General features: G+C 38.2%; 1 protein-coding gene across 10 annotated transcripts in view; it reads left to right on the plus strand.

Annotated features, from left to right (window-relative positions):
- The window catches only part of MAP7D2 (MAP7 domain containing 2), a 77,841-nt gene that overhangs the window by 47,078 nt on the left and 4,790 nt on the right, over nucleotides 1–25,973 (plus strand). Inside the window, exons 1-13 of one of the 10 annotated variants that reach the window (XM_035320332.1) lie at nucleotides 4,809–5,048; nucleotides 5,237–5,351; nucleotides 6,262–6,360; nucleotides 8,098–8,208; nucleotides 9,535–9,657; nucleotides 12,401–12,549; nucleotides 13,609–13,736; nucleotides 21,271–21,503; nucleotides 21,887–22,013; nucleotides 23,288–23,492; nucleotides 23,618–23,722; nucleotides 24,976–25,029; nucleotides 25,666–25,744. In XM_035320332.1, coding sequence (XP_035176223.1) covers nucleotides 5,252–5,351; nucleotides 6,262–6,360; nucleotides 8,098–8,208; nucleotides 9,535–9,657; nucleotides 12,401–12,549; nucleotides 13,609–13,736; nucleotides 21,271–21,503; nucleotides 21,887–22,013; nucleotides 23,288–23,492; nucleotides 23,618–23,722; nucleotides 24,976–25,029; nucleotides 25,666–25,744 — 1,513 coding nt within the window. In that variant the 5' untranslated portion in view covers nucleotides 4,809–5,048; nucleotides 5,237–5,251. Of the gene's footprint in view, nucleotides 1–4,808; nucleotides 5,049–5,236; nucleotides 5,352–6,261; nucleotides 6,361–8,097; nucleotides 8,209–9,534; nucleotides 9,658–12,400; nucleotides 12,550–13,608; nucleotides 13,737–21,270; nucleotides 21,504–21,886; nucleotides 22,014–23,287; nucleotides 23,493–23,617; nucleotides 23,723–24,975; nucleotides 25,030–25,665; nucleotides 25,745–25,973 lie in introns of those variants that run through there. The other 9 variants (XM_035319825.1, XM_035319883.1, XM_035320510.1 and 6 more) reach the window with 9 other exon arrangements.

The raw sequence follows: 25,973 nt of genomic DNA on the forward strand, positions 1-25,973 counted from the left end.
GGAGGTGTTCTAGCAGAGTTATTCTCCAGGGAGACTGGTGCTTCCTTAGAGTATAACAGAAGTGTTGCCAATTCCTCAGGTGGAAACTGCATAAATGCGTCTGAAAATCCTTGCTGAAAGTCCTTGCTCTACGTTGACTGCACCTTTCATATCTGGAGAGGTATTTGGTGGCAGCACCCTTCCTTCCATATTCTTTTTAAAGCTGCCTCCTCTGTAGTGTAAGCAATCCCTGAGCCTTGAGGAAAGAAGCATGGTGGTGTTCAGCTGAAGGTATCAATGAGTTGCTTTAAGCAGCAAGCAGCCAGTTGGAGTTGGGGCTGGATAAAAGCAAAGCTGGTCCTCATATGGTTAATTTTTTTCCCCTTTTCCCACCCTGAAGCTTCCATGTGCTTTGGAAATGCGCTGTAAATAAATACCTTACTACACGTAGTGTATCGAGAAGTCCCTTTAGAAGCAGTGTTCTTCTGCTCATGTGGTCCATGAAACAATACATGGCCCATACAAGTGATGTTTTTTAAGGGTAGTAGTGTGAACAGGAGTGATAGCATCCACATAGTCAAAGATTAGTTTTTAATAAAACCATCAGATATTGTTAAGAAGGGAACTGATAACATTAGCACCAATCCTACCAATATACTAATGTTTAAATGAACAGCTGCTAGGAAGAAGCTAGACGCATCAAATCTAGTCCAGCATGCCAACTTAAACAGATCAATGTTAAAACATCCTACAGCACCGGGAAGATTCTTTTTAGTTAGATATTTGTCTTGGCATACGTCCAGTGCTTGTTACATTTGAAAAAAGTATGCACTTAAACACAAGGTGGAAAAATCTTAGGATGGTATGGTGTCAGCTATTTACTTTTCTAATTATAATATATGTAATTAATAAACACCTTTCCAACATCTGGTAGCAGCTCATAACGAGTGGAATTCAGTTGCACAAGTAATACAGAAATTTTGCTGCAAGCTGGTTGAGGTTGCTATGCAAGCAGTCTCTTGATTGCTCTGCAATGGACATGAGAAGAATTTAGTCCTCTGTGTAATAATGAGCATCCTCTCTGCTGCTGTGTGCTCCCCCTCTGCCATTATTGCTGCTCCAGCTCCACACGTACAGTAATGCAGAGCCTTCATTTGTCCCGTCTTTTTATTCTCTGATGCACACACCCTTTTTCTGTGTAAGTCTTCTCTTTATACACACCCATAATTTTAAATTGCTGGGGGTAGAAATGAGTTATATTCAGAAGGGGTAGTTAAAAAACAATTTTTAAAAATTTATTTCCTTTCTTTAAGTAGAAAATAACAGCTTTTTTGTTGTTGTATGGAGGAGCCTCTCTAATAGAAGATGAGGCCAACTGATAAGATCAGGAAACAGCTACTTACATACGGCACTGATGAATATAGAAAAGAAGAGGAAGAGTTTTTACTCTCTAATCTTACATTTGGGTCTTTTAGATGTTTTATTGCAGGTTTAAGGGAGATTGACTCATTTTGTGCAAACAATTCTAAAACATAATACTTGTAAAATTGTTTTTTCTTTGTTTTCTCATCTGTGTCATGTTTTACGTAAGTAAAAGGAAAGTACTTCAGTCAAATTATTTTTATTCACAGTTCAGGTTTTTTTTGTTTTGTTTTGTATTTTAATTCAGGCAGTCCAAATGTTTGTTCTGTTGTTTAGTCTGAGGAAAAACATTCTTGAATAACTATATGGGCTTTCGAAAGCAACGTTTGTTTAGTTACTAGCAGTAGATGGCTCTCTTTTTATGCTTTTACTCATTCTTAAGTTAAACCTACATGTGAAGCTTGTACATCGTGTATTTTTTGTGGAAGTTAGCTATATATCCATTGCAGAGATTCTTCTCAATCCATAGCAATTAGAATTCCCAAATAAGAGTCAGACGGTTGGGTATGTCTTTAAGAAGGTACTGTCTGTAACATAGAAGGGGTTTTCCACAAGGGGTTTTCTGCAGTGTTTGCTGATGAAGAAATGCTTTGTCTTGCTGTTTAGTTTTCGTTGCAAAAAGATTATTAATGTATGAGTTGTTTATGCTATGCTTCTCTGCATCTCAGTTGTTCTCTGTCTTTTTGGCTTTGTTTGACTTTTTAATTTTAGCATTCAGTCTTGTGTGAAGTTAATGCTTTTTAATAACAGACCTTTCTTTGTGCAAAAGGTCTTCATATTGTTCTTTATCTAAGATATATCTGCAGGGTTTCATGTGGCTTAATCATTATGTTCTGTAGCGCCTTAATGAAAGGCTCTTTGCAAATGAGAATAAATGATGGCTTCTCCATGTTGTGTAATTGAAGATCTCAACCTCAGGATGTGTGTGGTTTGAGCTTTCATATATATATGAAATGAAAAATCATTTATTTTCTTTATATTATTTCATCATACATTGTTTGATTTTTAGAACAATGCCCTCGTAGTAGGTGGTGTAAGTATATTCTGTGGTTTCCAAACTGGAACTTATTGCTGGGCTTTGCTCCGAGCAGCATTTAAAAAGGTCATAAATCACCCAGATAATTGAAGCTTGTCTGCTTTCACACTATCTTTTTAATTAATGAGTAATAATATTAATTAGATATGGAAAGAAAAAAGATTCTGTAGAATTGTACGCTTTAATAGGAAAGAAGTGGGAGGGTCATTTTATTTTGTTGCTAGAAAGGTATTTTGGGGCAAGAGCCATGGCAGAAAAAAGTAATGAAAAGAAGTGAACAGCAGAGAAGAACTGGTACTGAAATAACAGGTTTGGAAAGAGTACAGAAAAGGGACTGAAATAGAATGAAATTAATGTTGAAAGGTGTGTTGTTAAAAGTGGAAAATGTGAAGTTGAAATACTGAGCCAGCATACATTTTAAATGTGAAAATTGCATCATTAGTAAGGAAAGAAAGATTGTAGCTAGCTACAGGACAGTGACTTTGGATTCCTAAGACTGGAAGATTACTTTCTTTACACGTCCAAACTATGGACAATAAATGATAGAGCATTCAAAGTCATGCGTATTTTTTTTCTATGCTATTATGGAAAGGTCTGTGCTTGAGCTTTGTGATGCTTTGTGCATGTTTTCTTAAAGGGGTTTAAAAAAAAAAAAGTGGAGGGAGGAAGGACATCATTTGCATTCCTGCCTGCCTGAACACCGATGCCCCTGACTAGACAGAAGGAAAGAAAAAAAATGAGTGTAAAGCGGGACGCGGCTGCCTTCTTTCAGCACTCTTTGCCTGATCTAACTGATACACCATGAGCTGCAGATACAGAAGGAAGGTAAAACTAAAGTGAGCTCAGAACAGGAAACCAAAAGGTTGTCTTCCTGGAGATGGCACCAGAAATTATAACAGCAGGGTAGGTCAACTGGCCAAAAGGTAACAGAGAGCTGAGTTCCTCTTTTCATCCTCTGTATGGAGGAATCTGTAATGGAATTTATGGTGTAAATGGTATGTAAGAAAATTAAGAGAACTTAAAGACAAAAAGGTAGTAGTTTGCTGTTGGAATCAGTGAATAGTTAGTAGTGGGGTTGGTTGAGGTGGGAAATCCTGGTCAGAAGTAAATTATTGGAAATCGTGGTAGTAGAAGAGATTCCTCAAAGGTTTGTAAGAGACAAAGGATGTTGCAGAAATCCCAAAGATGTTGGGAGTGTATCAGCTATTATTGAAAGTCAGTAACTACAGGTGATCGCAGGAAGGTAACAAAGTTTATGGATGGTGTGCATAAAGGTTCCCAAGATGGTAGTTACTGGAGGTGCCTGGTGTTCGTGTCTGGTCTGCTGAAGGAGTTCTGTTGGAGAATACAGGCTCAACATCAATGTAGAGACTGAAGGAGACGTGTTTGAACAACGACTGAGATTTTGTGATTAAAACATGGCAGGGAGGGGGTATGGGAGACCTAGACCAAAGTCACAAGTCAGTGAGAAGAAATAGTCTGGCCAAGAGATGCAGAAGGGCTTTCAGTGCAGTTGAGCTGAGCTGTCAAAAGATACCGGAGGTGGTACAGGGGATAGGTAGAAATGGAAGAGGTTATGATGTAACCACAGAAACTGTGTTTCTGGGGTGAGGAGCCTGCAAGAGAGAGCTTGAAGTAAATAAAATTGGAATTTTATACAAGATGGGAAGGATATAACAAAGGCAGTAAGTAAGCAATAGGACCAAAACTACTAATAGCATCAAAGGGTTAAAAATAATTGGCGCAGGAGCTGGAGCCAGCAAGAGTAAAGACTCTGTTCCTGAACCAGGAGAATGAAGAGGTTGCCAGAAGTGAGCAAGGTACCAGGAGGAGGAAGGAAGGAAGGTGGTAGGTGATGAAATGGTGGGTGGGTGGGGAAGACCCAGGTTTTATCCGTTTGAAAGGAGGAAGAAAAGTGCAGAGATAGTTGCCCCAAGAAGTTGTGGAGAAACTAGTAGGGGAAGGAGGTGGTAATAAAACTGAGTAGAGGTCCATGAGAGTTAGGAGGTGGTGGAGTTGAAACAAAACCATACCTAGCTGTAAGTTAAAGGTAGAGCAGGATTTGGAGAGGGAAGGAGACTTCTTATCTTTGCCATCTGAAAATCCTAACTCATCAAACCTTGGAGAAAAACATGGGGGTTGAAGGAAAAAAAGATAGCTTAGAACAGGGTGATCTGGGCATGTACTAAAAAAGTACATGGGGGGAAAAAAAGGAAAAAGAAGCAGCTCTTAAATGCCTGCGGCTAGACTGTAAAGAACACAGCGGAAGAAAAGAGGGAGTGTTCCCCAAAATAAATAAATAAATTTGCCGTCCTGCAAAGTAACCTACTTTGGGTTTGAAATCATCATTTATCCGCGTGGCTAGGAGGAGCCACTGGCATTGCAGCAATTTAGCTGTACTCAGAAAGGGGATGGGAGAAATCCTGAGTTCTGCATAGACAAGAAGGAGTTAATGCTTGTCGAGCATTATTCTTATACAAATTAAGTCCAGAGCACAGCAGCAGCCTCACCAGCAGGAGCAGATGCTAAGCAGTGATGCAACCTGTGTTATTTACTTAGGCCTCTGTAGTGACCTCAGTGGCTTGCAGACAAAGGATACACATATCTGGAGGTAGGTAGCATACCAATACCTTCTTTATTCAGCCCTTTTTCTTCTATTGGAAACAAGCTCCTGTAAACATCCTATGTCGAGCAACAGGGGAACAGCTTATTTTTAGCATGGTTTCGGAACGGGAAATAAAAAGAAGGCCTGAAAGAACTGATTTCAATTTTTCTCTATTTTTGTACAATTATAACCAGGAACGTTTAGAAGCCATGATGCGGCGGTCCCTTGAACGCAGCCAGCAGCTGGAACAGAAGCAGAAGCGATGGTCGTGGGGAGGAGCACTGGCTGCAGGCTCAGGAGGGAGAGACGGTAAGGGAAACAGGCTGCCTGCATTGCAGATCCTGAAGTGCAAAATGCATGAGCTGGTGGAGATAGTAAGGATGATGCATTTTATAGTTAGTGTGGTACTTACTGCAGGGGCTACTGCCTTGGGGCGTGAATAAATGCTTTGTAATTGCTTTCCAGGCTCTCTCTCTCTAACACTTGCTGAGGAAAAAAAGGTCACTCCTAACTTTAGGAATGCAAATCTTTTTAATAGAGTAATCAGAATCTGTTTTGAGGATGGCAGATGTTAAAATCAAAATTTATGTTCTTTCTCCCTGATTTTCTTCCCCCACATTGTCTTCCCACACATACAGTTAGCAAATTTAATATTCGCTAAAGGACTAAGTGCTGTCCAAGCCTTGCAAAAGACAATCTGTTATTGTTGGGTACTTGTAAAACCTAACAGGAATTTCTAGATGACTATGCAGCATCTTCAGTTTAATTTTTTTTTCTCCCGCATACTTTTGCTGTCTCTCTTTTTGATTTGACTTCAGAAAAAATACTTTTTTTTTCATAATCAGTCATGTACTGCTTTTATATTTCAAAAATATGCATGTTTTCTGTTTTAAATCATAATTTATTTTAATTTGCCAGGTTTTAATAAATTGTAGTTATTGGGAAACATATCCATATTTGTGTGGTAATGATCTTTTTTTAAAACAGCGTGTAAGTATATTTAACTCTAAAACGGCAAACTGTTTCATGTCTTAATTTTCATGGAATGCCATCAAAAAAGCCAGGAAATTAAATATACATGATTATAAAAGAAGTCTTTCATACTCTTGAGAAAGAAACCGATTTGTCTTTGTGATGCAGTTTATGCTTAATTCCACCTCCCCCAGCTTATTCAGTAATTTCTTTCACCTCTTTTTGCTCTGATTTTTCTGCTGTGTAGGTGAATCAGAAAATACCCCACCCCCTGTTCTAGGTTTAGCTGCCAACACCCTTCCTCCAGACCCTGTGACCTCTACCGCTCCTGCTGATTCCTTCAATGGTATTTCAGAGAATCACAGTACCATCGTGTCTCGTTTATAACTGTTCTAATCACCGTAATCCATCCACTGATCTTGTCCTCCCTAACCACTGTTTTCTTATTATTTCAGTCTGATACTTTACAGCATTACCCTTAGTGATGTGGACCAAGTGTCTTTTTTAATTTCCTTTTAATTTTCTCATGTGAAGCAGTGCATGCCTCACATTCCAACACAGTAGAGGCATTTCATGATTTTTGCACTAACTGTAGACTTCTACAGCCCAGATTCTCATCTCTGTTAATTCTGTGGGTACTCTGTGTTTGTGTGTGTGTGTAAATATAAATATGCATATATTACAGTTCAAATGTACGTGTGCAGGTGCTGTTTTTAAAAAAATCAGTAGGAGAAAATGTATTATGGAGACAGTGTTTCATCAGAACAGTCCTCTTTTCTCATCTCAGAGGCCTTTTTCTGCAATACTTTAAGAATGAGCACACTTGGTATAAACAGCCATGCTCTGTTTTCCGCCTCTTGAAGTGGATTTTGGCCATGCTGGTATTTGTAATAAACTCCAATAGTTGACTTTGTGTTTAGGCAATTGTGTTTTGTTTTCTTTTGTGTTTTTCAGTTTTACCTATTTTATTATTTTTAATTATTCCCCCTAAAAGGACTGTGAAGTAGTTAGAGCTCCAGGATTAAGAATGGATTGCATATAGGTTTTCTAATTTTGATTTTGAATGTACATGACATTTTGAAAATATAATGCAGCCAGTGCTTTAAGAACTAGGTTTCTTCTCTCCCCCAGGAGGAGCGCGGCTTGAATATTCCTCCTGCAGAAGATAGCCTATTGGTTTCTGGGCCCGTGCTCTTACAGAACTACTATTTCTGTGCAAACATTCAAATTCTTGTACTAATTGTTGCTCATGCACAAAGATTTGGATGTGTAAAGCAGGTAGCACACACCAGCTGCAAAGCATTGTCTGCTTTTCTGAAAAAGAATGTAGAGAATTGTAGTTTACTGTAGTAAGTGGAGGCAAATCTTTCAGACCCCACTGAGGGGCTTCTGTGGATGTTATAGGGAATGCAGTAATTTAGGTGCTGCAGATTGGGGCCACGTATATGTCTTTAGTTGAAAGTATTTTTGTTTTTGAAAGAGACAAATTTAAAGGGCAAAGCATCTGTGCTTTGCTGTGCTTCTGAGCATCATGTAGTGATCACCATAGAGGAGTACACTCTGGTAATAACGTTTGTTGAACAGCATTTTCCAGTCATTCTGTTGAATAAATGGCAAGGTAGGAAATGGGTTGTGCTCAAACAAGCTTTGTCAAGCAGTATGTGAGAAGAAATAACAAAAAACAACAACAATAACAAAAAACACTTGGGGTAGTACCAGAAAGCTCTTTTTCCCACTCCCGCCCCCCCCCTTTAGGTAACTTTCTGCTTGTGTTGATACTGATTATCTTGTATCAGAACGGCCTCACTCATTTAGACCTGACACATAGCTATTTGCCTGTGGCACTGTAAAACACAGGCTATTATGTACCTGAAACATTAAATTCACAAGCAGAAAAGTTGCATCCCAAAGCACGTCTTAAAAGACGTTGGTCCTTTGGCAGTTGGAACAAGCATACCTCATGCCTTAGTCATCCAGCACTGTGATCAGTGGCAAGGGCCATGAGTACAAATGCAAGGTTAATTTGGGGAGTTTATCAACACTGTGATAAGAATACAAATATCTTCAATGCGTCTCTCTGCAGCATGTGACAAACTTTCAGCTTCTACAATGAACCTGCCAAAGCAAATGGAATCGCCAATCAGTAAGCGCCTCTCCTCCTCCACAGCGGCAATAACACATTCCCCCGACAGAGGCAAGTGAAAATGCTGGTCTCCTGCCAGCATAAACTCTCCTTCTGCTTAAAAGCAATTCTTTCTGTCCATATATCTATGCAACTCTATTATGTCTATTATTCAAAAGCCATTAAACGCTTGGGGGGCTGTAAGTTAACTATTGATAGGAAATACAATAAAACAGTTCAATAGCCTGTCCCAAGACTATGCTGCCTCACTGGAGATCCCAGGCCAGGGACAAATGCTGTGGTGGTGGCTTTTTTTGGTATTCTTTTTTTGTTTACTGATTCTTTTTCAACTTTTGATACTGTAGCAAACAAGATTGTATGTGCTGTGACTGCAGCAATTTCCCATAACTCTACAGTTTGTAATCTTTTAGCCAAGTAATGAAAAACAAAGCAAAGCAAACAAGGCTGGACAATAGATACGGGATGTACTGTTGGCAGAAGTATGTCCGATGAGTCACTTGGGAGACCTCAGCCTGGTGACCAGAGTTTCAGAGCCCTTTAATTTGATTTGAAGCCCTGATCCATGGGAGACTCAGCAAAAGATGATCATCTTGCAGGATTAGTGGTTGCTAAACACTGACGAAAGGACTGAAGGATTTATCCCTCTGTAAACTCTTTGAATTTTTTCTGTCTTTTGTGTCTTTTTTTCCTCTTCCCACCTTTCCTCTGCCTTTCTTTTTAACTGAGAAAAAAAAAGATGACTGAAGTAAGTGACAGTAAAGGCTCATTTCTAGAATGAAAAGAGAAAATAAATTTCCTTTAATTTCTGAATTGCTTAGTGAAAACTTATCAATAGCTTTGAGATTATTGTGATAAAGTGGCTTTATATATGCATGCAATAAGAACATCTATAAATATATTTTTATATGGTTGGTGATTAGAGAGTAGAAGGGAATGCAGGCATACTGTATAAGTAAGATTTATATAATGCAGTGAGACTGCAAATTTTAAACGCATTCCAGTATGGTTGGCACACTAGAGCGTAGCTGTGCTGTTACACCAACTATTTCACCTTTCTACTGGGGAAGAAAGCAAATGTTTCTCATGCTGAGTCACGAAAGCCACCATTTTGTGGAATGGAAGGCTACTCTGTGTAAGAACAAAATGCAACATAGTCTTAACCTTACTAGATTTATTGTACAGGTTGAAAAACAATTTAAAGTGGTGGAGGAACAAGAATCCCCTTTTCAGAGGAAGTGAGAATTATCTTTAAATACTTAGTCTCAAACACTTCAAGACTTTCATTTCATTTAATCATTTCATTGTTTTGTTTGTTATTTTAAGATAGTTTTGTTTTGTTACATTGTAAATTTTATTTTATTTGCTCCCATCCTTCAGCTCACCGCATGCATCTTAGTCCAATGGAAAACTTTATTGTTTCTCGGCTGCTGACTCCCACACAGTCGTCTTTAGCCAGAAGCAGAAGTACATTAGTGCTTTCTGAGCAGTACAATAATCCAGGTAAAAATGTGAATTTTTGAAACCATTAAGGTATGTTTTGGGTTGCATTTGAGTAGGTGTTTAAAGAAATGGAATACTGTGAACCAAATGACAATTAATATGGTAGCACAAAATAGACTATTAACTAAGCTGTTCTTGATAGTAGTGTTGTCGTCTTTTATATCCAAATAGTATGCAGAACAAAATTCCCAGTGTACCATTTGAGCCTTTACTATTTTTATCAGGGTTACAGCTCTTTGCTGTTAAATCACTTTTTGTCTTTAACTCCATGTGTATGTCTATTACTTTTATATGTATATACATACAAATATATATACTAAATGATATTTACTTAAAGAAAAAAGCATAGACACATTGATTTGGAAGGTATTAGTTCTAGAAAATATTCCTCTTTAAGAAATTAAAAGTTAAGGAAGATAATTACTGTTCCTATGTGTAAATGGCAGTCTTAATAAAATCCTTATTTTGCAAACAAGTGAAAAAATGTTTCTAATCCTCCAGGCACAGGCCTGACTTTGAGTAATTCCTCGTTAAAAAGTTACGCCTGCTGTCATAGTGTTTGCAGAAACAAGGAAAAAAGTTCAATAGCTTTTCCCACACTTATTCAAAAGCAGAAAAGCAACCAAAAACCAACAAAAGAATAAACCAAACACCTGTCTGTCAAAGAAAACTTTTTAAGGATAAAACTGGTTAGACAGTAGATGGATTACCATCTTCATATTCTACATTTTCATATGTTGTAATTGCAGTAGGCTCAGGTCCTACATCTGTGATTTTTAATACAAAACATTTTAAAAATTAATTACGAAGTAATTGTACTTTCCTTTGTGCATTACTTCTTGTTGTAGTGCATAAGGATGTTGGTTTTGAATGACCCTGAAATTACTTCCCTTGGTTTTAAATTAAAGGTAGCACCTGCTAGGAGCAGAAATGTTGTCGTACAGTACTTTGCCCATGAGAAAATTCCCAGTTTACTTACTGTTCAGGGAGCAGCTACTGCCAAGACTGAAGGAAGAAAAAAAAAAGCCTACTCAAAACTAGATCAGTATATTCTGCTGGAAATTTTGAGGTGAATTGCTTGGACCACCTACAGATGCTGTTTTCTATGTTGTGTTTGATATTGAAGAAATCAATAGGGACTTTCTTTGTCCTTCTCCAGTCATCCTGTTTGTAAACTCTCAGCCTTATCTCCCTCTTTGTCATAGAGTTTTTAAAGTAACACGCTGGCATGTCCGACAAGGACGCAATTTGGCCTGCAGATCACCTTTTCCCTGAGCTGAAATTAGAATGCTGATTCTGGGAGTAACTCTGAACCAGCGTCCTCTTGTCATTTCTTTGCAAGCCGATTGACCTGTAGCACAGATTGCAAAGAACATCGATGGCCAGTGTCCATTGATGGTTTTGACTGAAGTTGTCAGCAAAAAGGTTGAAGGAGGATCTCTTATCTGAGGTGTACTTCTCTCAACAGAAGTACCTTCAAGAACAGGGAATAGGGTCTTTATTTTTCATAATGTATATCATGCCTCCTAGGATCATGTTTGGGTCAAAATTACTCTGCTCCTGTATTTTCTGTAAGTTTAGAAATGAGGGTTCTCACTTTTAAGACACTTTCTTTAAGGCAAAGCATTATTAATATAGCTCAAGATATTCAGGCAAACGGTTTTTATTGGAAGCTTATAATTAATTTTTTTTTACGGTTGAAGTAGAAATACCTTAAGCAGCAATCAAGTTTCTGAACATTCTTATTAACATTCAACAAACTTTTGTCCAGTTGCTGGAAAGTCAGTCAAGGAAAACACAGGTTCAGTTAAATTTGAAAGCATGCAAAAAGGCATCATAAGAGATGACAGAGGAATGTCCTTGATATTTTTTTTTAAAAAGTGCTCTCCTTAAAATTTGTGTGTAATTAACATTTTTCCAAAGTCAGTATCCTTCTTGACTTCGGTGGAATAAAGTAAGGCTGTAAACACTGTCATATGGTTACAATTCGCAAGTTTCGTATTAATAAAGCGTATAGTCTGTTGATTGTTCTATATGTCTGTGAAAGTTTCATCTTAGAAAGCAATATGAATGAAAAAAGAGTAAAATATCTCATTTTTTTAAAACCCTGATCATATTGCAAGTAAAAAAGAAATATCCAGAAAGAGTTGCCTTGTAAAGTGCAATGCATGTGTCCTATTCAAACCTCATATTTGCCACTAATAACAATAACTGAAATACCTACAGCAGCATTTATTTAGAATTTATTTAAATAATTTAAGTATTATTCTGAAAAGCAACTGAGGTGTTTAGGAGCCTTGGCCATGTCTAGGCTTTTAAAAAATATTTTAAAAATCCTTACTTTTCTATCCCCCTTCCTGTTTTACAGTATCTGATCAAAAGTTACCCAGCTAGAATTATTTTATTACACTTTTTTATCATATTGACAGGAAGCTAGAGTTTTCTAAAGAGAAAAGAATCATAGTCACAATCAAGTGATTCAAAAAGTATATGAGCCTGTTAGAGATAATTTTACAAAAAAAAAAACACAACTTATAGAATGTTACTTTTAGTCGAGGCATTTTTAGTAAATACGGGACTATGTTGAGTGTGTTACATAATGTGATGTTTGTAAATGCTTTTTAAAAAAACTTTAAAAACAACCTTTGAAGATTATAACATAGAAGTATGCTGTTTTCTCCTCTCCCTTGCCTCCTCTGTCTGTGCTCCCTTTTGCTCTTGCTATTGTACTATAACTCTTTAGTATTCCATATCTGTCCTCGTGTAGCACCAGCTAGTCCTCTTAAATCTCCCTACAAGCCTTCCCCTACCCGAAGCACAGACAGAAAGAAGGCAACTTCACCCTCCACTTCGGATGCCATGAAAGGGGCGGCTGCAGCTGAAGCTACTCAGGTGGGTTTAGAATGTTCTTGATTTCACTTCTGGGTAAACTGATGTGGCTTCTGCTTGTTAACTTTCATTTTATACTCATAAAAATAAAGTGATGCGCCTTTTGTAAGAAACAACTGTAAGGAAACAAGTCTTGCATGCATCTGTTGTTTTCATATTCCTGCTTAGTAACATTTTAATGTTTTCTTTGCCTGGGAGTCAATGTTAAGCAATGGTATTTGGAACAGCAACACCTTTATTTTTAGGGGAGTGAGATTTCTGGTGCTGAAGTGCATACATTTAGAATTGCCTGTAACTTCTGCGAATGGGGGATCTCTTTACCGCATATCACTGACTATAAGTCAGTCCAGTCTTGCTGGTTAATTAGCAAGCTTCACATATTTTGGTAACTTGCCAGAAGTATTGGCCATGCCTGTCTTTTATTCAAGTTGCTCAACTCTCTTGTAGACATTTTAGATGCTGTTTGCTTAAAAGTTGCATTATTGATCCACTGTAGTTTCCAGAAAAGCAAAGGCAAATAAATCATTCACCTTCACTGAGTTTACACAACATAAGACAAGCTCTAGAAAACTTATGCTGGGGCAGTAAATTTGTGTTTTATAAGATCCTGTGTCTTGGAATAGTTAATATCAAATGGCAGGGGTTTCATGCTATCTGAACTGGGTGCAAGTGAGGGGACCAGAGCTAGGAGCTGAAGTTTTGCGTAGAGTCTGACTTAGGTGCAATTCACAGTGTTACATCCAGCACCATTTATGTGGTTGTACCATGTCTAAGAGAACTTGCAGTCTGATTTTGATTTAGACCCTCTACCCTCAAGAACTCCTGGAGATACAATGCTCTGATATGTTTTTTTATATCTGCAACTTGTATACTATTCCATGCAAGACATTATTATTTTTTATGTATATGGGGAAAAAAATCACATCAGTTGTGAGCTGCTGTTTAATACAAATTTATGTATGTTACACAGACCTGTTTATGCCATATTTTTATTGTAACTATCAAATACATTTTTGAAATGTTGCTTGTAACTACGGAAACTAAAATGAATGGTGTTTCTAGACTGAGAAAATAAAGAAAGAGAAGCGACCCACCACACCCAGTTCTTCATCTGGTATGGGATCTCCTCTGAGAAGGTCTGATTCTCCAGCTGCCATGTCCAGAAGATCTGCCTCACCTGCAACACCTAAGTATGCCTTTCTTATTAGTGGTCTAATACGCTTTGAGTTTCTTTTCACCTATAAAAAGATAAATTCCTGAGGAACTTCCTTTGTGGTGTTGTATATAATCCAGTTAATTTTATCTGTATATACGTATAGAGAGAGAGAAATAGATGAGCAGATAAAATATATGTAAAATTGTGTTAGTGGTCACTGGAGATATTCTGCCTTTTCTCAGTCTTTTCAAATTAGCCTTATGCAATTCATAGTTCCTGTGAAATGTTATTAAATGTTTGTTTTTAAGGATGCTTTATGATTACTACACGATTACTAGCTAGATGTTTCAGCATTTAAAATGTGCATTTCCTATTGCTGGCATTACCATCTGGATCCATCAGTATACTTAACTGTGTGTCATCTAAACCATCAGTTCTAATCTTTGCTTATTTACATACCTCTTTCCCCCACCCTGCACCATGCAGAGCTGTAGACCATGTAAAGCATGTCTGGCTTTACTACCAAGTTGCTTTTCTTAGTGCTCTTTTGCACGCTCTCAAAACTGTAGCCTGTGTGTACAGCTTACAACTCCCAAGTCTTACCAAATGTCTCTTCAGCTTTCTTCAAACAGGATATTAAGTCTGGCTCAAATGCAGAAATGCTCTAAGGCCTCATTGTCTGCAGTAGTTGTCTGGTTTTTTTCTTTTCTAGACCCGGTTCGTGGGTCCTATGTTGGAAATGATCTCCTTTGGTCTGGTTATAAATATTTTTTTCTATCTGAACCTGGCTATGTTCTGGACCACTCTTGGTGATCTTTCTGACAAATTTCTTCTGTTCCAAGAGCTAGCTAACGTTCCTTCTCTGCTTCATCTGAGTGTGCACAGTCATTTAATGGAGGAATGATTTTGTGTGTGAATCTGATGGTAGACAAAATGCAGGAAATCATCAGACTATGGACATGCTTTCTGTTTCAGACATCTCCTTGCATGCAATGTGAAATTACAATTCTTGATTCATATCACGGGCCACAAATGCTCAAACTTTCAATATTTTATCTAGAGTATCATCACATTCTGAAGTATATAAATTTTGTAAATAATGATATGAAATATTAATGATGATCGGCTTTTTCAGTAAAATTTTGAGCAGATCATGCTACGGTTGGCACTCAAAAATATACAGAGAAAAGTTCCCACTAAAAATGTATGTTATTCTATAGGTTGCTGATATTTTCTCTTCAGAATGTGTTTTTCAGTTTGGTTAACCAGTATAAAAGACATACCAAGAAACATGTATAGTTAAAATGATTTGCAGAAAATGGGTTGCTGAGTGTGAGGCATGTCGTGATGGGCAGACACAGAAAAGTCTGGTACAGCTTGTTCTAGAGAGGGAAGCCGGGGGGGAGAGAGATTTTGTGAAACAGATGCTTCATTCTCCATGAAAAAAATATGTCGTCTTAATTTGCAGAACTAACTTCCATAAAAAGTTAGGCAAAGATTTAAGGTGTTTCCTTTTTCCTCAGATATACAAATGCAAATTATGAGAACTTTTTTATAGGAAAATGTTTTTTTTTTCTTTCTTTGCCTATAAGAAATATAGACTCTGCTTTTTAGAGGAACTATGATGCCTACTAGTGGGTTTCTCTGTGATTGTAAGTCCCAGATAGTTATCCCTTTTTTTCTCTTCCTCTCTTCTTCAAGAGAGGCTACCAATGTATTACAGAGAGTTTAATCTCAGCATGGCCCAGTTAGAACACCCTTCTTGACCTTACGAGAGATGCAGCAAATAGAGTTTAAATCCATGTTTGTTACTGATTGCAGAAAGACGGTTGTGCTTCAGCGCTCTTGAAATGTCCCTTCAGAGATTAAAAAACAAAACAGAAAGTATGCCGCTCAGCATATTGTACTATTATATAAAGATATGCAATTCTTCATGCAACTCAAGTGCCAGATGACGATCTGGCTGGTCAGTGGATTTAAATGTAGGAACTTTCTTCTAGATTGTATAACTTTAGCTTTTCCTTTAAAACTAACCGTGGAGCATAAGAATGATTTTAATGTAATTAAGTATGTAGACAAATATTAATTCTTGTTGAAAACTTCTACAAGTCTAATCTTTTAGATCCAGCACACCATATGGCCAAAAAATACGTGTGGAAGAAACAAGAATATGTATTCAACAGCATTAGTAGTTAGTGATCCTGTATAGCACCTTAACTTTGAAAGCTATTGAGTAAAGAATCAAGAATGGCCAGTGATTTAGGTGATAATTAGCTGTAGGCATTTTTCTTCTTAAAAACATGTGACTTGATGTTCCAGTTTGCTTGGTATTGTTCTAGTTGTTGGCTCTTCACAGTCATCATCTTGGTTCATGAGTGGTAGTTGCCTGTCTTCTCTTCTTGATATCTTGTTTCATTATTTATTAATTAAAAAGCTTTCTTTTTCATGGTAGAGTAACTGAAACAGGCTCAAACAAGATAGTAAAACTGTAAGAGAGAGTGATTGATGGCCAAATGGATTTACAGTAATTGCATAAATAAAAATGTTTGTGAAGGTGCGAAAAAAGATCAACTCAAAGCATAACACACAAGAAAAATGAGTAAGCAAGTACAGACAAAAAGAAGAAACAAAGAAAGATATATGGTGATGAATAATTACAAGCAAGGAAGGACTTTAAAGGATGAAGAAATCTGACAAAGTAAAGATATCGGGAGGTGCCACACAAGAAAGAAACACAAAATTATTGCTTTGAATCCAATGTAGATCATCTGACAAAGATGACAGTTAATGGATTAGAGAGCTAGGAAAATAGATAAATGATCTTTAATTTTTACAATTGCTATTGAATACCAATTGTGTAAAATGCTTCTATTCTTCAGATCTATTCACAAGTTCAATAATACCAGGATTTTAGAGTGTTCTTTTTTCCCCTGGTTGTTTCATCTTCAAAGATCTATACATTAATCAGTTTATTCTTGCAGTGTCCCTTAGAGAATTGGTAAGTGTCCCATCTTATAGATTGGCAAAGCAATAATGCTTGTGTCCTTCGCATGTCTTTGGGTAAATAGTCCCTTCAAAATCAATGGGACTTGACTGAATCGAGGAAGTAGGATTTAGTTTTAAGAGCCTTCAGATAAGCCATAGCAAATAAAAATGGAAAGCTCTGACAGGCCTCTACATTAGATTACTATGCCAAACCATTATCTCATGTGAGAAGGAGAAAAAAGGGGAGGGGGAAGGGAAATAGGAATGCAACCCTGCTAGTCATTCTTGTTAGTTTCCAGCTCTCAGTTTGTACCACTGTCCTTTGCTGAGAGTTTCACTAACTGAACCTGTAACTTGGTGGTTCTTTTGGGTAAGTAACATCCCATTGCAGCCGTTGGGACATGATTGTGACTAAAGAAATAAATCTGTGCAATCAAATTACAGAAAAGTGATTAAATATGAATATATAGTAGTACAAAAATGCCCAGACTTTTAAAAGTTTTTTAAATGGCCAATCAGCAAGGTATTTATTTTGTGGTGAACTCCTTATAGAAGTAGCTTCTATGACCTCACTAACCTAGATCTATTTTTTTTGATACCTACTACAATTATTTGTATCAAACTTTGGTTTGCATTGCAAAGATGAAAGCAATTGTTAAAACGTTGGATTGAGATTATTCTGAGTTCTTTTTTCAGCAGCTAGCCTAAAGGATGGGCCAACTGAAGGTTTTGAAAACTGGTGATAATGCAGCTACCAAATAAAATGGCAATATTCAGTAGACCTATGCTGAGGTTGTGCTCTTTTAAGGAATCTAAGAGAAATAAATAGAAAAGATCAAAATTAAAAGGAAACTGCTTTTCAGAGAGCATCACAAATGACAAAACAAAAATGTCAGAACCCAGGAACAGTGTTTGATCAGAGTAATCTAAGAAGTAAAGTTTGAGAACGTGAAAGTCCTTGGTATGGTCCAGCAGAGCTTTTGTTGAGTTAATAGGGAGATAGGGAGGGGAAAAAAAAAGGCAGCACTGGCATTGATCTCTGATTTAAAGTTAGCCTGCTTAACTACCATAACTGATGACCTGCCATGTACCTGGCTTTTCAAGAAAGCATGCTGTTCTTTTGCATGCCTCTTATGGACAAAATTGGTTGTGACCTCTGACTCGTGCTACATGTACTTTGTTTTCTCTGCTTAGCTCTGAACTCCTCTGCTGAGCTTACTTGTTCATGGGACGTTATTCTGCAGTATGGGCTACTGCTACCCCTCTTTAACTGAAATAAGAGCCTCTGTAACTTAAGCACCAGTGGATTCTCAGTCCCAGTAGAGATTCTTGAAGTGCACGTAGGGGTCCTGGTGCAAATGGCTTTCCCTTTGTCAACATGGGGGCAGGAGGAGAAGGAGAAGACTTCATGGAGGCAGGAAGATGCTTCTTGTGCTTTTGCATTCACCTGTAGTGACTTAGGTTAGCTAACTTCTACACAACTGATGTGTTACCACTTCTTGGACTTTCAGGGGTCTTTTTAATTAATCAGTCTTCATCGGGTGTGCTTCCAGTGTTCCCACAGTCTTACCAGCGTTTCATTCCATTCCCTTCCTTTTCTCCCAAGGCAAAACAAAACACTTTTTAAACCCTAGCAGACCCCAGTGCAGGCATTGATCTGTTTGCCTTAATGATCCCTATTTTCTGTCTTCGCAATGAGTTTGTCCCTTTCTGGTGGGGGAGTGGGGGAAGTGGCGTCAATCTAAATACTAGTAGTAGGAAAGCTTTATGCATTAACAGTTCTGCCTGTGCTTAGGAATGTTAAAAATGTGCTAAGCTGACAATGTTTAAATACAAGGGGGAAAAACAATATTTGATAATTTATCCTGGCATCAGATAGATGATCTTAAGCTTCTGGAAAAAAGTAATTTTGTTTCTGATGGGCTTTCTCAGCTTTTCACTCCTCACAGTACACTCTTGCTGTCCTTACAGTAATCTGGCTCTTATATGCTTCTCCCTTTTAATTGCTTTAAAAGAAGTGAAGCCATACATATTGTTATGGCCAACGAGTTATAAGGAAAAATCCTTAGGTCTTAAAGTTCAAGATGTTTTACTTCATACATTTAGGACTTGTTGCCAATCCAACAAGAAAGTTGTACAGTCAGTTTGCTCTAATTCCTATGCGGTCCAAGATACGTAGCTTTCACGAGTAGACTCCGTCCTGCCAGCCTCTTTAATTTGATTGTCACGTCTTTATTAGAGAACAATTACTTATTTCTGTGCTAATAATGAAAATGACTCAGTCTCAGTTATGACTGTTTTGCTCCTCCTGTCAAAACAAGTTAGAAAGCCTTGCAGGAAATGCGTGGCGAAGTCAAATGTAAGACAGCAAGATGGGACTGTGCTGGGAAACAGTGTCTGATTGGCAAGAAGCATCCTCTATGCTCTGGAGAAACATAAAGGTTGTTTGCTTTCTCCTTACACATTATATTTTTAGGAAATGAAATGGTATAATGGTGAGGCACTTCCTTGAGACTGTACATAAGTAGGTAGGGACTTCGAAATCTCTGTCTTTAGAAGGGCATTTGTATCCTGAAGAGAAAACTAAAAGCAATGATAAAAACAGACTAGACTAACACCAACCAATGTTGATCAGCTTTTTCCGTTGCTGTTTATTACAAGAGAGGGAAACACTAACTTGCTTCTCCTTATCTTCCAATGCCTGTTTCTGTCCAGGAGCAGCAGGAGTGGGCTGCACCACACGGCAGGCGATCCAGGAGCTGGGGGTGGCAGCAGGGCAGGCAGGGACAGGGAGCAAAATTCACAGGGCCCCATCCCACAGCACCCAAAAAGGTGACCAGGGCATGTCAGGTGTTGGTGACCAGTCAGCTAAGTCCAGTGACAGCCAGCAAAGGCCTTAATAATTATTCAGGTCTAAGGACAAACCAGGACATCAGGATCATCAGGGTACAAGGCTGGGCACAGTTGTACAGCTTAGCTCATGGGAGGAGCAAGGTCAATGACCTGAGCTTACAGGGAGTTCCTGGGCCCGAGGGCAGAGGGAACCTGAGCTGAACTTCAGTTTTAATTGGGTGCTACTGTTCCACTAGCCCAAGGGCTTTTGCAGTCTGCAATGGCTCTTCATGGGAACAAGAGCGTACAGGCAGTGCGGTACTCTACAGTCTCCCTCATAAAGTGGGCAGCTTTAAGTGAGCTCCCTGTGTTCTGGTGTCTCAGCCTTTTTCAAGGCAACGTAGTATGGTGGAAAAAAAAAACATTTATTTTCCTGAACTCACGAATTGAGGGGGAGTTGAAAGATTTGTAATTTTTATCGTCTGCTCTGTAATGCAAATCCTGTTCCGGTTGTAATAGTCTCTGGCCACGCAATACTATAGTTAAGTTTATACAAAGCTCTGCACTCTAGTCCATTAATTTTAAGACATTGCCCATGCTTTTCATGCCTGTGGTCTGCCAGAACGAGTATATAGTACAGAAAATAGGCTGTAGTATATGAAACTGTGTACTGTGCAGATTAAAAAAAAGTGATAAGGGATAATATGCTTATATCGTAATTGTATATATCCATAAGGGAGGTTAAAACTGCTTGTGTAATGCTCGCTTTAATATAGGATTGTTTCCTCTAATGGGGCTTGCATAAATCATTTTTTAAGATTGTAATCTCTTTACTTCCATAACACTCAGCCACACAGCCCAGCTTTTCTGAATGTTAGAAGCGTTTAGTGCTAGTTACTGCTGTTAGATAAATAATGAACGATTCTTTTGTGTAGTTTTGTTTCCCTGTAATTTCTTCTCTTATTTACTGAAATGTGTGAGCATTATCAATTTTCCTTGCCCTTTCACTTTCCCAGAACTGACTTCAGGGTTATCAGGTGATCGAAGGTATGCAACAGCCAAACGGGCAATTGGCAGCACTGCTGCCTTGCCATCCGATTTCCACAGGTACGACCATCTAGCAGGTTACACAGGCTGGGCTTTGAGCCTTGAGTCCTGCTTTTTGGTGCTGATGAAAGCACCAACTGAAATAGTGGAACGGCTGTGGAATGGTGTGGTCAGTTCTGTCTCTTTTGCAGTGCCCGGCTTTACCTTGGTATATAATAATATTTGGTGCTATTTTAAAAAATCATTTTAAAGATACTACTTAGTGAAAGATGGTGTTTGAGAAAGCTGTATTCAGAGGAAAGCAGCACGTTGCAGCTCATCATCATTGCTGCAGACAGAAAGCAGTCATAGCTTCACTCTAAATGTTGAGGTAGGCTATTGAATACAGTAGTGTTGACAAAATGATTATGGAATTATGAAAATAATTGTTTTTAGGTAGTCCATGGCTGCTTTCCTACAACTCAGGCAGTATTACTGGTCTTACTAAAGGAGTCTGTAGTCATTTGCACTTGCTTGCCAATTCCCTGCATTTCAGGTTCTGATTGCTTGCATCCAGGTAATTTCTATGCAGCATTGTGCAAAACAGCTGATACTCCTATGTAACCAGAGCCAAGAAGAAAGAAGAATGATCTATGTAAAGATGGAACTTGATTTGAAGTTGCGCAATGTACGAACAGTTTTTGATTTTTGTCTTCCCTCATCAGGACAGTTGCAAAGACTTATCCTCAGTCTCCTAAAAATGCCAAACAATATCCAGCTTCTCCTGTGAAGCATCGTGCCACTTCTAATCTCAACCAGGAAACTCCAAAAAAGAAAGCAGATAAAGAGAAAGAAAATGCCAGTCATCAAAAATCCCCAGGAGCACGCCCCGATGAGGCAGGCCAGGTGGCTTCTGAAAAGCACGTGCCTTCTGCAGGAAAGACTGAAAGCAGTGAAGGTGAGTTTTACTGCAAGAATGCATTGCAAGGTATTGTGGGTCCATGGAGCGTTCAAACAGTGAAGAACTGTTCTTTTTGTGAAGGTACTTGGCTGTGGGTTTGTGAATAAGTGTAAAAGTGCATGTTGGAAGCAGTAATGTGTAGTTTTCACCAGGGTTACCAGTGTATGAAAAATGTCTGTTAACAAGAATGTGAAAACGTAGCAATATGGGGATGCCATTACCTGTCTCATTCTATCTGCAGAAAATGCTGATGTATGCTTTAAAAAGCAAAGGTGGCATAACAGTGTGAACCTGGCCCATTTTAGCCTCTGTGCCAGTGAGGAAGCACTGGGCACTCTCTCAGTTCCCTGTCTGACTTTCCACCCTTGGTCTTCTTCCAGGGAAGATCACAGCAGGAACAACTGATGCAGAAGAAGCTTCAAAAATTCTAGCTGAAAAAAGACGACAGGCCCGACTGCAAAAAGAACAAGAAGAAAGGGAGAGACAGGAAAGAGAAGAACGGGAAAGGTATCGATGTTGATTTGTGAAAATTATTAGCTAATAATTTGACTTGTATCACTGAAGGTGCTTGAAACTGTGATGTTTTTTAGAATCAAGGCAGAAGCTTACATTTAAGTGTTAATTTCTTTAAATTTTGATCCATAATTCATTAGTGTCTTTATGCAGTCTTTATGACTAGTGAAGTTAGAAAATAGCAATTTTGCCCCTTCAGGAAGCCTGAAGAAACTCACTCATCCAAATACGTCAGTTGTGTCCACACTGCAGTGTGCAGTACCTTGTAAAAACATCTGAGACCGTTTTAAATGAGCTAGTTCATGTAGAAGAAATCATCATGTGGTAACAGTTTGTCTTAAACTGCAAGGCTTGTATTAAAAAAAAATTACCTGAAGTTCATCTCCCTGCCCAGTACATAGGCACTTGAGGGCTTTAAGAGTGTGGGCACAATGGACATTGCTGTGTCTAAGCAGTGGATTTCTGGCTCCCTTCCTGGAGCAAGTTTTTGTGTTGTTCTCCATATTGGACGCTGGTTGCATATGTCAACTAATCATGCCTTCCTTCCCTTATACTAAATCCCTAACTCTACATGTCTAAATGTGACTGTGTCTGTTCTTATTGAGAATGTCTGGGGGAAAAATCACTAGTGCCTGCTAGTTTCGCCCAACAGAAATACTTCCCAAACCCCAATGTGCAGGGATAACATTGTTCAGTTGTCAAAACAGCTCTTGATTGTCATGGTGAAGGAACATGCTGTCCTTGAGTGGGCCAGTGGACAGCACAGGTGGAATATTTAGACCCACTCTTTTGAGCATATCACTGTTTTGTGGATTTTGTTTGCTGCTACTGATCCAGTGTGTTTATCTTCAGCTAAAATGAAGGGCAGAAATACATGCTTGTTTATAGATACCAGCAGTCAGGGAGCTCTGTGAAGTACTGGCAAAGAGGGATGTCTTTTATTGTTGAAGCTTACAGAACATTATTTTTTTATATTCCATTGGAAACTAGAATGGAAATGATTTGTTTTTTCTTTAATCAAACCTGTTTTTTCAAGGGAAATATAATTTCTGAGAGACATTGTATTTAATGTATTTATTATATTTAAGGTTGGAATACAACTTTGATATTCTAGGCACGTGCTCAACCTCTTTCTTGTGTTCTTGGTATTTTTCAAGAAGATGTCCACTGATGCAGCAGAGTCAGTAAATGATGACTGTATGCCACACATACCACAAGATTCATGCTAAACAAGATGAAACCTTTAAAACTTACTCGTGTATTTGCAGGCTTGAAAGAGAAGAACAGAAAAGAAAGGCAGAAGAAGAAAGACTTCGTCTCGAGGAGGAGGCTCGAAAGAAAGAGGAAGAAAGAAGACGTGAAGAAGAAGCAGCTAGAAAAAAGGCAGAAGAGGAAGCCAAGAGAAGAGCTGAGGAAGAACAAATGCTGAAAGAAAAGCAAGAAAAAGAGCTCCAGGCCAAAATTGAGAAACAGGTATATCTCAAACAGAGATATGTATACGTACATTTATATATACATAGAAATAAAATATTTTATACTATCTGCTTATCATCCTGAAATAAATAATGAACCTATCATATATTGCACATTTTGATTAGAGGGAAGAAGCGGAAATCAAAGCCCGTGAGGCAGCTGAACAACTTCGTCTTGAAAGGGAGCAAATCATGCAGCAAATTGAGCAAGAAAGACTGGAGCGGAAGAAGGTAGATATTTGTGTCTCATTTAAGATGCTTATTTCAGGCCTTGTTTAAATATATAACCCGGGAAGTACCCAGTAAAATCCAGAAATAACACTGGGGGGGGATTACAGATTAGTATTTATGCTTAATTTAGTATTTGCTTCTTACAGGTTAGGGGAATGTCTACATCAGCATGTGTAACAAAGTGGATTTGCCTAAGGCAAATGACTTTCTTCTAAGTAGTGAACAAACACAGAATTAGCCTCAACCCACAAAGTTAAATGCCTGAGACAAACAGGGAATGGCATGCGAAAGCAAATGTTGATTGCCACCCAACCCAGGACATCACAGACTATTGAGGAACATGAGTGACTTTGTTTTAAAACTTACTCAACAAAAGCTCTGTGTTCTTAATTGAGAAAGTTAATGGGATAAACAGGTTTCTTCCCACCTGGCTCGTCTCTGGTTACATTATGCAGAGGCAGCAGGGCTGTCTTCTGCAACTGTTTTTGCACAAGCAAGGCTGGAACTGCATAGCTTAGCTTTACCTACAGCTCTGTGGCAAGAGAGAACAGCTGCAGAGCTGCTGAGCCTCTTTCTGGATATAGAAGGTCTTCTTTCCATATACGTTATTCCAATATGTTATTTTTAACAGTTTACCACTGAGCTGGAGGCATGTTGCAGTTGCAGATTAGAATACCAAAGCAAAATGTCTTTACATCTGAAATAGTTTCCTTTCACAGTAGCGCAAAGAAAGAGGGCTTGCTGGGAGTTGTTGTTGTGTGGGTTTTTGTTATTTCTAATGAACAGAGAAGAAAAAGAGGTTTTAGGGTAGCTCCTTGCACATTTCTAGCAAGAATAATTTCAGATGTTTCATTTTACTCCTTCATTCCAAAAACCCTAACTATTTTTAAAGCAACTATTTGAAAATAGGAAAAGTAACTAAATTAAAATAATAGCTGTTGTTTTAAAATAACTCTCTTTGTCCAAAGCTGAGCACAACTCAAAACTACAAACATCTTGCATTTAAAATGTCTGTCTGCCTATAAATTCCATCTAGTAAGAAAGTCCTGTTTTGTGAGCTCCGGTATGTGAAAGCCAGCTACCAGCTGTTTTCTATCTTTTATTTACTTTCCTTATTTATTCTCCCTTTTTCAGGAGAGGCAGGGATGAAGCAGTGAAACGACACAACTTTTTTTAATCTGCTTTTCTTCCTTTATCTCTTGTGTTAAATATTCTGCCTGCCTTCTCATACACCATTTTATTTTGATTTCTAGAGAATAGATGAAATAATGAAGAGAACAAGGAGGAGTGAAACACCAGAAATAAAGGTATGAAATTGTGTTTTTTCAGGATTTGTTTTGGTTTATAACTCGTGAAAATTAAACCCTAGCATTGTTCTATGATAGTAAGTATACTTAGGTATGCCCTACACCCAAATGCATTTTAGAACTGAGAATGACTGTTACTGTTGTGCCACTGCAACAGAGACACAGCTTTATGCAAGTGTTGTAGATGTACCTCCTTGAATGCCTAGTGAGGTGGGAAGAACCCATCCCTTGGTGGTAGTACTGAATGCTGGAGCTGTAATGTTCGCTGATGTGATGCATCTTCTGCTTTGTATCAGCCAGTGAATTAGTTACTGAGCTCTCCATGTTAAGCCTACCAGGAATGTAGTTTTTGAGAACAAGGCAGGTGTGCCCAGCTAGAAAGTTATGAACAGTGAAGTTTTCACTTAAAATATAAACTTTCTACTAAGAAAATCATTTCTTCAGTTACTTTCAGAGAATGTTTGATTTTATTAAAAAAAAAAAAAAAAAAAAGTAAAATATTAAAAGGAAAAAAACTTCTTTAATACTGTGACCACCCCCTGGCCCTGGGGGTACTCCCACAGGTTTGGAACACAATCAGTTCCGTGAAGATTACACTACTTTGTCTAATACAGTTGATTTGTTACTTGATTACAGAAGGAAGAGCCAAAACTGGAGATACCATCAACTTTGAATGTGGAAAAGCAACCAAAAGTCCTTGTTCTCAACCAGCCAGGTGAGGCTTGCCATATTTTTCTGACCTCTTCTAATAACTGTTTCTTTTCAGAGTTTTGCTCAGGCATAAGACTTTGTATTACCACAGGTTCTTTGCTTTTATCTCAAAAAGAATAGCTAGGTTTATGTCAATCACACATGTCAGAGACTGGGAACTCACCCTTGTTTAGCCACGTAAGCAGAAGCAAGTTTCTTCTCCATTTAGTATCTGACATAGCATTTCTGATCTG

This window comes from Oxyura jamaicensis, chromosome 1, assembly GCF_011077185.1.
Source record: "Oxyura jamaicensis isolate SHBP4307 breed ruddy duck chromosome 1, BPBGC_Ojam_1.0, whole genome shotgun sequence".
Taxonomy (NCBI): domain Eukaryota; kingdom Metazoa; phylum Chordata; class Aves; order Anseriformes; family Anatidae; genus Oxyura; species Oxyura jamaicensis.